Genomic DNA, 14,700 nt, shown 5'->3' with positions numbered 1-14,700 from the left:
GTATCAGCAAAAAGGAAGGTAGCGCTTCTAAGAAATCCCAGATGTACCGCTAGAAATTAGAAGTGCCCTGAGAGTATGACTCTATCAAACTGCTTGATGTAATGGAAAGATAATGTACCCGGGTGTGCAATAACCGTAATGCCAAGGAACGGCTTCATGATGCATTCTGAGCCCTGTTGCAAATACTGAACAGCTGGAGTCCACTCCTCCTGATGCCTCCCACTTCCACAAATGCACCTTAATATTCTGCTAAAGCACATAAATTGATTTATTGGCAATTTCTTAATATCCAAAGGGAGAATCCATAAGGTCACAACAGCAAAGTGCTGTCAATGGTTTTGTGCACAGAAAACCAAAAACATTAAAGCAAGAGGAGCCTTGAGCATATTTAGCACAAGCTGAAATAAAGACAATTATACTCTACATAATGCAGGGAGGGAGGAGACAACGGGCGAGAGAGGCAGCGAAAGTCAATAATGCATCTCGTTAAAAAAGCAGTTGACATAAACAGACGTATGAATATTTCAGTGTCCTTTCTTGTAAAAACAGGAACAGCAAGTACCCTTTAATCTTTCAAAAGCCCCAAAGGTGTTTTGATAAGAATGTTTCTGGCGAATAATCAGAAAGGTAATTGCAAACCAACAGCAGGTAATTTTCATCAAACAGCACCCAACAACTGGCATAATATAAGATCATTTTGATTAAAATGACAGGTTATTCCAATCAGGAGGCAGCTGAGTTTAATCAAACAAACCGTCAGCTGATGAAACAATGAGTGGAGAGAGAAGAAAGTAATCAAATACCAGGTGAGGATAAAGTGATGTGACGTGAAACATTTTTCCTATTTTCGCACAAGAAATGCAGATATGAATAATTAAGGAATAATGTTCCTCTGCAAATTGTTTGCTGCCATGTAAAGCACTGCAACGCTCAGATATATGGGACCTGACGTGGGCTGATAATCAGAATGAAGTGGCGTCTCGTTGTCACTTAATTATTCAGTTTCGTGTTTATTTCTTGTTAATTAGCGTTAATTAGCTAATTAGCGAGGTTAAGTGGTGTTGGTTGGTAAGAAGATTTTGCCATATTTGGACAGGCCTATGTTAACTGTTTCCTCCTGCTTTCAGTTTTAATCAAATGACAAACTCCTGGCCTAAAAAACGAAGCCCAGGAGAAGTTTCTAAAACTGCACCTCCTTTGATATCCACCTGAAGCTGGCTTCAGAAGCTCAACAATCCACATACACTCCCATGTTAAAAGAATTTATGGAAGAGATGAACACATTTATGAACTATGGTGCATCACACTCACTGTGTGAAGGCTTAGAGTTATGTATTATTGACGTTGATTGATTGATGTTTGAACGCCTCTAACTGTCTACTACATTTAACCATCGCTAAGGCATTTGCTGATGCTTTTCAGTGCAGTTATCTCAAAAGTCATTCGGCCCTCTATGAGAGAGAGACCAGCCAATAAATACTCCACTGTGCTGGGATTCGTTTCAGTTAGTAAAATTCTAATATTACTTTATTTATGCATTAGCACTAGTTTGTGGCTCCACAGTGTAGTGGTTAACACATTTTGCCTTAAATGTGAGTGATCCTCAGTTCAAGACCAGGATGTGACACAAACCCTGTCCCAGTCCTGGAAAACTATTCAAATCCATCCATTGTAGCAACCCTTTGGGAAAAGAGAACAGTTGAAAGTACCTTTATACATCAGCACTGATCATTCACTACTTGTTTTGTAGAAAAATTAAGCTCATTGGCAAAATGAAAACAAGACTTTCAGCCACTTTCTCTGCTTTTTTTTTCTTCATTTCTTTAATGCAAGTTGAATATAACAAAGACATTTTTGTGTTATATGCATATTCCATATCGTTATAGCATATCGGCATATTTTCCCAAACTAATGAAAACAAATGCCTAGTGCCGCTTCATATTGAGATGTTTCTCTCCTTTTCCTCGATGCATTACAGTCTATGCTTGAACATCAGCACTGAGGAAGTGCACTACACGAGTACAATCTCATAGCGCACTAACAGATGGTGATTGCAGTTACAACCATTTTCTATGCAATATAACAGTGTTTTCTGTTACAAATGATCACTAGTCCACAAACAAAGAATATTATGGTGGCTATGTCCATTTTATGTATTCTTAGGTCTGAAGTTTTCTTACATATTTAAGCTAACTAGCTGCTGTTATTGCTTCATGATTATCAGCCAGAAGAGCAGTATCAATATTGTCACCTTACTGTAATTTGAATTTTAATCAGTGGATATTACTATATTGCATTTTTATATATTATTATATTGCTCCTTTAGCTGTCCTGTGGTCAGATAAAGTAATTACAAAGTTGCATTTTTGCTATAAGTTAGCTCGCCAACATCGCTGCAAGACTTCCAGTCAATCACATCCCCACATTGGTGATTAGTTTGGTGCCAGAAACCAAATTTGTCATTTGTTGTTATGCAACGAAGCACTCTGTGTACCGTCATTGGTTTACACAATGGTAAACCTGATGAGAAAGTGAAAAATTATTTCATTGTGTTATTGTGGATATTGGTCCTGCTACACTATAACACGCTGCAGTTGTTAGAACAAGCAATTGTCCCAATCAACCCGGATGCACAAGGTCTCAACTTGGCAGTATTCCAAACAGCCCATCAGTGCTTGTTTTGTACCAATTTTCCTGTCACAGATTTTTTTGGCTTCGGTACAGGTACACAACTTCCACATTTGTAATTTCTCGTAAAAAGCTGTGATTGGCTCAGTTGCTTTTCTAACTGCGGTTGCAGCCATTACTGAGTCACAAAACTACATTTATGTGAAACCCTGATGGAAAAGGGTCTGAAATGTGTGCAGCAATTTAGAGGTCCGGATAAAGGCTATGGTTAAAACTATTCTAGAAGCTGTTTTGAAATAAATTGCTGATGGTGATGATGTGATTTTGCACTTTTTATTTTTTGCTTTGTTTAAAATGAATTTATCAGTTTGCTATTTGCATCTTTAATTTTTGTTGTTTTAAAACCTGATTATTATTTTTATACATCCTGACAGTATAATAGAATGCATGCCAGCATGTTATAAGCTGTTCAGCTTTTGCTTGGTCAGGATAACATAAAAACTATTTCAGCATTTTTTTTCCCTCTTCAACAAAGTTCAGATAATTCCAGTTGTCATCATTTATGATTCATCATCAAATACTAGGTTAAAAATACCCTTGACCAAGGCATTTGCTTGAAACTCTATTGTTGCCGCATAGGGGCTGCCCACTGGTCTTAGTTTTTGCGATGGGTTAAAGAGAGAGAACATTTTTTTCCTGCAGGAATCAATAAAGTCTACCTCAACTCACCATAAATCAGTCTTCATAAATCAATCTTCTTCTCTTTATTGATTCAGATAGGAAAAGGAGAAATGTGCTTAGTCTTTCTGTGTAGTTTGCAAGAACCTCTTTTGGGTAAACTTTACTGCACTTGTTCCTGCTGTATCAAAGAGCCTTAGTAGCCTTACTCCACCTCTCTATATTCTGGAGGCAGACAGCAAGCAAAAAAAGACAAATTTGCCCCTGAGGGATCAATACAGTGTCACAAAAAAATCCATTTAGATCCATTTGTGGTGTAAAACTGTAATTACCCAGAAAAATCCATGCTTTCAAACCCATCAGTAGCACCCATCGGTGTTGATAGAATTAAGGAAGAGGAGGAGCAGCGAGTGAACCGGTCATGGCAAGGGACACTTGCTGCACGAACACTGGGGTTAGACCTCCTGAGAGGGTTTTTTAAAAGCCAGCACTCATCTCCTCACTGAAACCATTCTGTGGAGAGCAAACTACCCCTCCTGCATGGAAACCAGAGCTTTGCTTTTTTTATCATTCATTTGCATTTTCTATATGTTCATTTCTCTTTGTTTTAGTCGTACTTATCACTCTAGTTGTTTTATATTTCCTTTTAGTACTTTTTAGACCTCTGTAGTGTTTTGTCATGTGACATTCTTATAGTTTTAATAGTGTGTTTCTGGATATTTTGAGGCCTTTTGTAGATATTTTGCATCTCTTTGTAGAAATTTTGAGTGTTTTGTTATTTTATATAAAGTTATACTAATTTAGTAACTTCACAATAGACTCTTTGGTCTCTGCTTTGCATCCCTTTGTTTCGTTTTTAGACTATTTTTGATAACATTTGTATGTAATGCATAATGTATATTTTTGAACTTTTCATAGGCTTTGTCACTTCTCATCTCTTCGTTCTGTTTCTAAATCCATTTGTTGTGGTTTCACTTGCAGCAATGGTGACCTTGAAAGTTGCTGTAGTATGTCTTTGATGCTGGTTGGCACCTCTTTAAAGAAGTTTTGAGTCCTTTTCTGGTTTTTCATTTGTTTTACACCCAGTTATTGTAATATAGTAACTTTTAATAGACTCTGTTCATTCGTTTGTCATTTTATTTTGTTTCCAATTTGTAAAATCACGTGCCAGCAATTCATTTTCCCAAAGGCTCACATGGGAAACTGCTGCTTGTAAGAGTAGCTGTTACAATCAGGCAGTGAAAATGTGAAAAAGGCACAGTTAAAATGCCAATATGTTATTGCAGTTTAATCAACATTGACAAAAACTGTTGTGCTCAAAATGTGCAAAAAAAGGACTTTTAACTTTATACAAAGTGCTATTGCTATTTTACTTGTAGTTGAATTATATAATCTGCAGTTTTTCAGTCTGTGTTTTTTTTGTTTTTCTTCAGTGAGCGAAATCAATGTCCGAGGTGAAAACATGAAGGACGGTCACATCAACAGCAAATGTAGCATCTGCCTTCTATTCTGCATCTGAGAGCTCTGGAATGTCCTTGTCCTTCTTCTCACAAAACTCATATTTCAGCTCTCAGGTCCCACACTCTGTTAGCTTTTTGGCCAGGCTGAGCCACCTGACAGCTTCCTCATGCATCTACTTTAAAAATGCAACAGTTTTTCACAGCCCCAGCTTATCGAAGCATTCGTTTTCCCCCATGAACGAATCACTCCTGACGCGGTCCCTTTCACTGAGTGCATTGCTGCCATCCCCTTTGTAATCTCAAACTTTAACTGGACTGTGTTGCAAACATTGCAGCTGTCATCAAGGACCAAGAAGAACATTTTAAATTGTCCGCTGTATGTCAACTGAAGTTCCAAATTTCCCGCAACGTCTTGTTACGGCATAAGAGTGTCCACCAAACAATCGGCTATCAAGGAGTTTATCAGTACAATGCCTAGATGTGGTTTATAGGGGTTTTTCTAACTTTTCATCGCTTTATTTGTCCCTTTGTCATTGTTCTGCATCTTTTTGTGGAGGTGTGAAGTTTTACCTCCACCTGTAGTCATATTTTAACTTTCTGTGTTTTGATGTAGATTTTTTACATCTCTTTGGAGACCTTTTTGAGGTTATTTGACATCCCTTTGTGAGCACTGGATAACTACTTTACTTTTAGTTAGTTTGTAACTCTTTGTGGTCTCTTTGCGTGTACGAATAGACTTTCGATTTTATTTCTTATATTAAATGTTAACATTGACTTTTGGCCCAGAGATGACTGTACAGACCGAGCAGTGTTATTATTTATCAGTCTGTAGTTTTGCTTTGTTTTTCCCATTCCGCCATGTTCTCCTTCTCATGGGAATATCAGCTGTGTTATCCAGCTCTGCTCTGTCAGGTGACGTCTGCGAGTACATCTCATGAAGATAACACATCACATCGACCTAGATGATGAATGTGTTTATGTCTGTAAATAGCTTTTTCTGCTTTGTGATGACCTTCTGTCTTCAATTTGTTTTTTGATCTAGCACCTGTACAAGTTGTTTGTCTGCACCCAGTATACCTGTTCAGCAATCCATCAATGACTACTGGACTCATAACATTTTGTGTCACAGAGCATTGCAATTTATTTTTGCTGTTTGTGCCTGTTGGGTTTTATTGTATATTTTCTCTTCCTTACTTTGCATTGCACCGTTACTGTTTTGCTCTCTCTGTCTCCACATCTCTCTCTCTGGCTCTGTTTGTCTATTTGCTTCTCTCGCACAGTTTTTCAAAGGATTACAGTGAAATTTGAGGCTGAGGATTATGAAAATCAATGCTGTGTTCAGTTGCAGTGAGGTTAGCTGCTAAGGATTTGTACACAACATGAGGCAGTCAGTGGATATGTTGTCCTCAGCTGCTGTAAGTGTTGAAATGTGTGTAAAGTGGCCTTTTCAGTTGGGAGCCCGCAGACAGTTTGGAGGTGGGGAGGCTTTGATGGGAGGGAAATCGCCAGAAACTAATCAATACTACACATCCTGCTAGGAAAGTACTCTCTCACACACGTTGTGCACACACTTGGATATAGTTCGCACATTTGCACACACACTGCTACCTTTCATTTAACACTTCTTTACCCCTCTGTACCTCTCAGCAGCATGTGTGAAGGAATGGCTTGGTGTGTGTGAAAAGGAGAATGGGGAAAACAAAGACTACGGCAAAACGATAGCTGTCTTCTTTATGCATATGAGTTTTTGTGCATGGCTGTCTGCGGGTAGCACTAGGATGTGTTGACGCACTGCAGTCTGGTGGTATAGTGCCTATTGTGGAGAAAGTGAGAGGCCTCATTAAAAATGTATGGAGCACAGATATCAGCCACCGACCAACTGCGGCCTCTCGGGATGGACAACAGTCTGAAAGTGTTCTACGATGGGAGATGAGTGGTGTGCATGTGCACATGTATACGACCGTGTTGTTAAGCCTATATTATGTTTTTGGTGATGGATGTCTGGACACTTGCTCTCAGTTCAGAAGCTGGGAAGACTGTGCTTTGATTCTTTGAGTCTTGCTGCTTCCTTTCATGCTGAAACTGTTCCCATTTAGATACTTTTTATGATAACGCGGGCACTATAATTGTAAGCCTAATCTTGTCTTCAGGGCAGCTTTTGCAAAAATTAAAGCCTGTGCTGTATAATCTTTAAAGGTTAACACAAATGACAAAAAAAAAAAAATCACTTGCCTCCAGTGGTATCTAGCTATGCAGATAATTTGAGCTTGATTGCTGAGAGTCCTATTTGTAAAATCTGCATCCACCTTAATGCAATGGGATGTGTAATAATCATTGTCTTGATTAGATTGTATATAGAAGACGAACACAACCACTGTGACTACACCCATTTGGCTTGGAAAATCAACACCTTATTTTGTATTGCATTACAAATGTTCCAAAAGGAATCAAACACCAGAAATATGATTAACATGTCCAATCTAATTCAATTCATTTTATTTATGTAATGCCATACTGCAAATTTTGCAAGTAAATGCACAGCTAGTATTTTCACATATTCGGTATAGGCTTTAAATAAAGGTATGGCTTTTTTGTTTTGTTTTTTCTAAACAAAAAAAATTAACTTATAGGAAAGAAACAAAGTTTCAATCCTATCACAGTTGGTATCAATACAATCAATAAAGTAGAGGTCTCAAAAACTTGGCATTGACATGAGGGTCTAAGGCAGGGGTGTCCATCTCCAGGCTCAAGGGCCAGTGTCCTGCAGGTTTTAGATGTGTCCTTGATCCAACACAGTTGATTTAAATGGCTAAATTACCTCCTCAACATGTCTTGAGGTTCTCCAGAGGCCTGGTGATGAACTAATCATTTGATTTAGGATGATATCTAAAACCTGCAGGACACCCACCCTTGAGCCTGGAATTGGACACCCCTGCTCTAAGGGAATTTACTATAACTTTATATATTGCCTCTGGGCCTGAAAAGTGAAACCTATATGGAAACACCTTAAACCTGCATTCTTTCTTATGTTTTCTTTATCACATGGCAACTGTTTGCAAAAAGAAGTGCAGTTGTGTAGAACTCTATAGAAAAAAACAGGCCCTCAGTTACACTGATTCATTCCCTCAGTAAGCATGTTTCCGAGGAGTCTGTGCTTGTACTAAATACAGCATAACGCTCATTTTGTAAATCATGGTCTCCATTAGTGTAGAATATGATTTAGGGCAGGCCAGCTAAGTTTGAATGTCCAGTGTCTCTCTCATTATTAAGATCCAGCACAAACTCGTGACACCTGCTTTAAAGATCTAAGATCACAGTGGCCAGAATGTTAAGTTGCCAATCGAGGAAATGCAGTTTTTGCTGTTTCTGTCTGCTTTATTTTTCACTCCCAGGGGTTGCTTCTTGATCTTGTCCAGATCCATAGTCCATTATGTGAAAAGTGAAAACTAAACTAAAACTAGGTCAGTATTTCATCAGTTATTTATCAAACACATATGCTGCTAACGGCATCCTAGCTTGTTTAGCTTGCCATACGATGTAGTTCTTTTGTATTTGACGTCAGTCAGGAAGAGTTTTAAAATAGCATTAGCTGCGTTCGGTTCACACACATTTCTTAAATGACGTGTAGAGTTCTGGTACATTTTTAAAGCTACTCTTCATGTTGCAGGAGGAGAAGTCAGTGTCAGGATTTCAGGCAGTTTAGTATATGGTACAATGTGACATTTCTTTGTAGTTTTTCTATCTGAAAATGGAGCTAACTAGCAAGAGAAGGTTGTTTGGTGCACACACGCCAACAGCAAAAACAGAGTGAACAGAGAGGGCTTTTTTTTCTCTTTTTTTTTTTTTTTTACAGCTATATCAAATTGTGTGTCATGTCTGTGGTTGTGCATAGATTCAGACTGTTATTTTTGTACCCCTAATTAGAGACGAAAACTGGCCTTTTTTCTTGTCATTGGTGAGAAATGGTATTTGGAATCACAGCGTTACAGTTTCATTGAGCAGCCCTCAGGAGTGTTGGGTCATTCATAGTTGTGGCAGCTCACCTTCAGTGTCATGTGGGATTTTGGATGTCGGCAGCCTCAACACAAGCGCGTCCTCTCTGATGCATAACGAAGCCTTTCTTCACATCATTCTTACTTTGCTGATCCATCATTACAACAGTAGCTGAGCGCTGCCACACTCTGCTGCACGGCGTTTCAATCAACATCAATGTCAGCAGTACGAATCATCACGGCTGATTGTCAAGGTGTGTGTGTGAGTGCATGTGTGCGCGCGCGTGTGTGGGCATCTGTTTATGTGTTGGCGGGCGCCCATGTGGGCGTGTATGTAAATGCTGCTGTAAGACAGCTGAATGCCTGTGCTTTACTGAGAGCTTTGCACCAGGGGAAAATGAAAAGGCCGGGAGAATAATGACAGATTTATAATTACAGAATCTTGCGTTCAGCGCTACTCAGCAACTGTCTGGGGAAGGCAATCTGGCTGTAATTTTTGCTGATCAGGCCTGTCACAGACTTAAGGGTCACACTACACTAATGCCGAAATACACACACACAAGCACACAAATATGCACATGCACGCAGGTGTGCGCGGTGCTTCGCTCTCGCTGTCATTTATGCAGATGTCAGGCCGGGAGAAGAACGCAAACAGACACACAAACACTCGCACTGAAATTTAATCGAAAATTGTGGCACGCCAGCAAATTGCCTGGTTAATTTGCAAGAGCTAAAAGCATCAAGTAAGCTCCAGATTCCTGGAGAAATTGATGTTTTTTTCAGTCTGCCACGAAAACACAGCAGAAATGCCAGCTCGGTGGAAGAAAGCAACAAATTCATTATGTAGAGAAATGTCTGTGAAGGTTCTCAGTCATCCAGGTCATCGTAGTCAAAGGAGCTTGCAAAGAAAAGCGTCTGGACTTCTTTAAGTTACTTGAAGACGTTTCACCTCTCATCCGAGAAGCTTCTTCAATCTCAGGAATTCGCATGATAAGGTGGGGCCAGGTTTCACAATGAACTCACCCGAAACTCTGGCTGATTGGGACCCACACCCAGTTTCACACCTTGGCTCAGGCGATTAGAGGATCATCGTCCTTTTGTCCCTCTGTGGGGGGTTACTCCCACTAGGTTTATATCTGGGACTCTCCACCATTTGACCTTAGAACTGAAGAAGCTTCTCGGATGAGAGGTGAAACGTCTTCAAGTAACTTAAAGAAGTCCAGACGCTTTTCTTTGCAAGCTCCTTTGACTATGTAGAGAAAACAAACTCGGCTAATTTTAGAGGTGAAAGATCAGGCCTTTAAACTACTTTGCTTCGTTTTAAAAAAAATGTAGGTCACACCTTGTGACGCCTGCCTCGCATCTCGAGCCCATCATTATGATTTTGTGAATTTCTAAGCAGGTTTAAGTTTAGTTGAAGGACGTTATATTAGCTTGTTATAAAGCCAGATACAAGAAACAAGCTTTTCTGCATAGTACAATGGATTTTCAACAATGGCATTGGCATATTAACATATAAGTTGTTATTATTTTACATTTAAGCTATTCTATCTTATCGCCAATGAATTCCACACCTGACAGCTTGAATTGTATGTGAGTGTGTGCTGTTTTCTCCACAACATTAAAATGCACTGCTTTGTTATCTACAGTTCTTTCATTATTAATTGCTTCCTGCCTTTGTAAGAGAACATCATTTGTCAGTCAAGCCCTCGGTGCAGCCTCTCTCTTTTTTTTTTCTTTTGCAGAAGTTAAATACATTTGCTATTGTGTCAAATTGAATGAGCCGAAACCCCAGTTTGAACAGGATTACTATGCATGGTCCAGCATTCTGTCTGAGTGCAAATGTAGGGTTTTTTTGCTGTCTTACCTTTAATCCCTGAATGAATTTGTCTCCGGCAGCCAAACACACAAAGCAGCGTTTCCAGAATAAGGATTCTCTCATTTTTATTAATATTTCTGTTTTCATTATTTTAGATTTTTGACTTTGATAATCAGAAGGTTTGCTGTAACATGGATATTTGTTTTGTTCGTTAGGTGTGTCTGCAACATCGACTGTTCCCACATCAGCTTCAACCCAGTATGCGCCTCAGATGGTCGTTCCTATGACAACCCCTGCCAGGTGAAGGAGGCATCCTGTCAGAAGCAGGAGCGCATCGAGGTCAAGTACCTGGGCCACTGCCACGGTCAGACTCTCAAATGCACACTAGCACACTGACTCTGAAAGGCACAACAACACTTTCACAAACGCAGCGGAAGCCGTCAGTCTACCTCCATGAACAGGTGTTTGCGTCACGTTGGAGTGAAAACACGGAGGCAAATGAGGCATCGTGCAGAGCTAAATGCAGGCGGCGTGATTTTGCATCTCCCTCCAGCTGCAGTTCCAGCCACATCTTATAATTACAGAAAGTTTCACTCAATCAAATTTTGGAATGGTGTGGAAAGATAATCCTCAGAGCCGCTGCTGCTACATATACAGATAATTTTACACAATGTTAATCCCTCCTTTTTTTAATGTAGTATCTTTGATTTTGGCGCACTATTTCCGGGGATAAAGTTGTTTTTTTATTAATCTCAGTGCTTTAATCCTTAAACTGAGTTATAGTTCAAATACATGTAGAAGACAGAGACACACAAATGTGTTTTTATTTCATTTAATGTCATTTAAGGTTTGTGTGGTTTAAAACCTAAAATCAGTATTATACTACTGAGTATTCTTGACTATAATGGAACTAAATGGTATTCATGTGGAGCTCCAACTAGCAATATATAGCTTTAGTTATAGATATGAAAGATTTGAAGCACCAGGTTTCCATGGACCTTTTTTGTCCAAGCTGAATCTGCTCAGCAAGTCATGCCCTTAAAAACACAGTTCCTTTCAGTTTAAAGTTTGTTAGAAAAATCTTTTCAGACTATCACAAAGGTTTGAATTCAACCAGATTTTAACAATTAGCAATTTTGTTGCTATTCTGCTAATTCTGTTGAATAGTTGAAGGTTACATTTTGTTCAAAACATCAGGTTTAGTAGACTTTAGACAACTGTTGTGATTTGAGGCTATATAAATAAAATTGAATAGAATTTAACTTTTAAATCACACCTGAGTTGTTTCAAAATTGCAAATGCACATCTTAATACAAAATTTGATTTAACTTTTATTTGGTTGCTTCAAGCAACCCCAGTTACTCAAACCAGTCATTACAACCAATACAGAAGATCTCACCATATTGGACAACAGAAGATAAGGAAAACGTTACCTGGTCCGTTGAGTCTCGACTTCTGCTGTGACTTTTGGATGGCAGGATCAGAACTTGGTGTAAACAACATGAAACGATGGATCCATCCAGCCTTGTATCAGTGATTCAGATTGGTGTTGGTGGTGTAATGGTGTGGGGGATATTTTCTTAGCACTTTATGTCCCTTAGCACCAAGTGACCATCGTTTAAATGTCGATCCATTTATGATCATAGTGTTTCATCTATTGCTTCCAGCAGGGTAACACACCATCTCCCAAAGCTTCTTCAGTCTGTGAAGTGAAGAATTAGGGCAAATGTGGGTTCTACCCAGTACTAGCAAGGTGTACCTAATAATGTGTCCAGTGAGTGTATATCCATGGCCTGTAGACAGTCAAAGCTTAGTGTCCTCAGAGGCGAAGGCAGCACAGTGGTGCAGTGCTTAGCACTAACCTCTTAGCCAGAAAGTCTTGTTTTCTGGTCTGCTGGTCATCTGAACACTTTGCAAAGGTGTTGAGGAGAATCAGTGTCAGCTTCACTTTCCAGTTTACTGTGGCTCTCTTCTCATTATGTAACAGACTTTACTGCAGCCTGAGCTTGTCTGCACACTTTGTGGCTGGTCACCACCACCAACATTCACTTTACCGTAGTCGCAGCTAATTCCCTTGCACTCTGTGAGAGACTCACTTCCCACAGCGAACCCACTAAGTCAGACTGAGTCACTCACCAGATGCAGTTAGGCTCTGTTAAGATGTTGAGTGAAGCACTGGAGATGGACGGCGCGCTGACGACCTTATTCTTACTTTAATTATGGATTTGTTGTCTGTTGTTTTTATTGCTGCCTTCTGTGGGCTGTATGTACACGTAAGACTGCTTTGCACTGAGAGCATTATGTTTTCCAAAAGCCCATGGAAATGTAAGAACTTTCATTTTGGAATTATTTTAGGCATTATTTCCAGTCTATACAAGAATGCAACTCGGTAACTTTGTAGCTCAGCTCAGCGCAGAAACATCAGTGTTTATTGTCACAAAAGCTTCCTTTTGCAGATTGATACACCTGACACATGTCGTTTGGTAGCGGAAAAAAGTTCATACAAAAGTAAATCCTGTTGTGAGTGCTTTTTTTTTTTAACCAGGTGATGATTTCTAGAAATAGTTGCTGAGTTTTTAAATAAAGCTTTTTCAGAGAGTCATTTAGTTCCATTATGTGAAAGAAGAGACAGAAATCTCCCAAACTAGGTGATTTACACCTAAACATTCTAAAAGAAACACTACAGGCTTTGATTCTGGAGTCAAATGCACCTTTTAAGATCTGTAGTTATTTTTTTAGTGTAAGAGACCATTTGAGAGGTTCTAAGTACACACAGGACAAATAGGTCTTTTGAGAAGTAATGGGAAGTAAAGCAATCAGGGCTAACGAGCTCTGGAACACAAACAGAAATCTGTATTCCCTCATGTTATGTCCTGTGGGTCAGACCACCCCGTTTGATTCTGTTTCAATCACGGAAAAAGACAAATAGCATGAAATGGAGGCACTGAGACGACCTCATGTTAGCAAGGACTCACAGTGACACCCCGGCACTTAGATGGCTGATTATGCTCCACTTTCATGCTATTAGGAAACTGCTTCTGCTACAGTAGCTCAACAAAAAGCGCAGATAACCTTGTGAAGATATTGTTGAACCTCAGCTCCACAGACAAATTTAACCAGATACTCGTTGAATCCACTGGAGCTGCAGTCTGTTGAGCTTGTACCGTCTCGCCGCTGGCTACGTTTTAAAATTCATTTGTTTTCTTCATTTGATTTTTCTTAAGTGGATGTCACGCATACGGGACTTGAGCTTCTGAACTCACTGAAATCTTTCTGAGTCTCTTTTCTTTTACTGTGCCTCGGGTGTTCTTGTGAATAAAGAAATAAATAAAAGAGGAAAAATAAGAAGTAAATTCTAAGTCACAGATCCAGCCACAAGTCTTGCGTCACGAATCTGAAGAATGCTTTCACAGCTTCTGTTTGAGGGAACGATCGTACTGACCTCTGAAAAAAAAGAAAAAATCAATCGCAATAAAATGATAATGATTTGAAGGTGATTTTGTCTAGCCATTGTGAAAAGTAGAACTCGATGCAGCGTCAATGGGGTGAGCAAAAATGCATTATTCCGTCTGATCTTTTCCACCCGACTCTGCTCCATTCTGGCCTTTGTTCGGTGTAATACATTAGGGGTGGCGGTTTCTGACTTGAAGAGAATGGCTCCCATTTATACGCATTAAGCACACAGGCGCACACGGCACATGAACCTTTTGTTGAGATGATAATTCACATTCAGTCCTCTTTACCTGCAGTAGCATCACTGTGCATGAGTAACCTGCGATGGAGCTGTAGGAGAGGTTGCGGTGACCTGAGCTCAGCTTTAATGTGTCTTTGGCCTTTCCAGATGACATAATTGGGAACAAAGGCGGAGATGGACACTTCGCACGGACCGACCCCACGGGTGAGTGCTTCCGTGATGGTGGCAGATAAGCACATAACATGTGCTGTCATTCAAAGATGAATTAGAATTGCTCCCAGACTTTCCTCTGTTCGTCATCCTTTCATGTTTCCCACTTGTTATAATTCATCTCTTCCTGAGGGGCAGTGGCAGATTTTAAGGGTATCGTGTGTTTGTAGGGGAGAAAGAGGAGACCAGGAACGGACTGGCCCGCGGTTTGTCCATCCC

The 14,700-nt window shown here is 39.7% G+C and overlaps 1 protein-coding gene across 1 annotated transcript in view; it reads left to right on the top strand.

The window, feature by feature from the left end:
* tmeff2a (transmembrane protein with EGF-like and two follistatin-like domains 2a) overlaps positions 1-14,700 on the top strand; it is a 136,760-nt gene that overhangs the window by 108,572 nt on the left and 13,488 nt on the right. The window contains exons 6-8 of the mRNA XM_013911749.1: positions 10,793-10,941; positions 14,419-14,475; positions 14,652-14,700. Of these exons, the coding sequence (XP_013767203.1) occupies positions 10,793-10,941; positions 14,419-14,475; positions 14,652-14,700 (255 nt within the window). The remainder of the gene's footprint in view (positions 1-10,792; positions 10,942-14,418; positions 14,476-14,651) is intronic.

The sequence above is a fragment of the Pundamilia nyererei genome, unplaced genomic scaffold (assembly GCF_000239375.1).
Source record: "Pundamilia nyererei isolate P.nyererei 1_Seehausen unplaced genomic scaffold, PunNye1.0 scaffold00071, whole genome shotgun sequence".
Classification (NCBI taxonomy): Eukaryota; Metazoa; Chordata; class Actinopteri; order Cichliformes; family Cichlidae; genus Pundamilia; species Pundamilia nyererei.
Note: the sequence above shows the minus strand (reverse complement) of the source record. Positions and strands in the feature narration are given on the sequence as shown.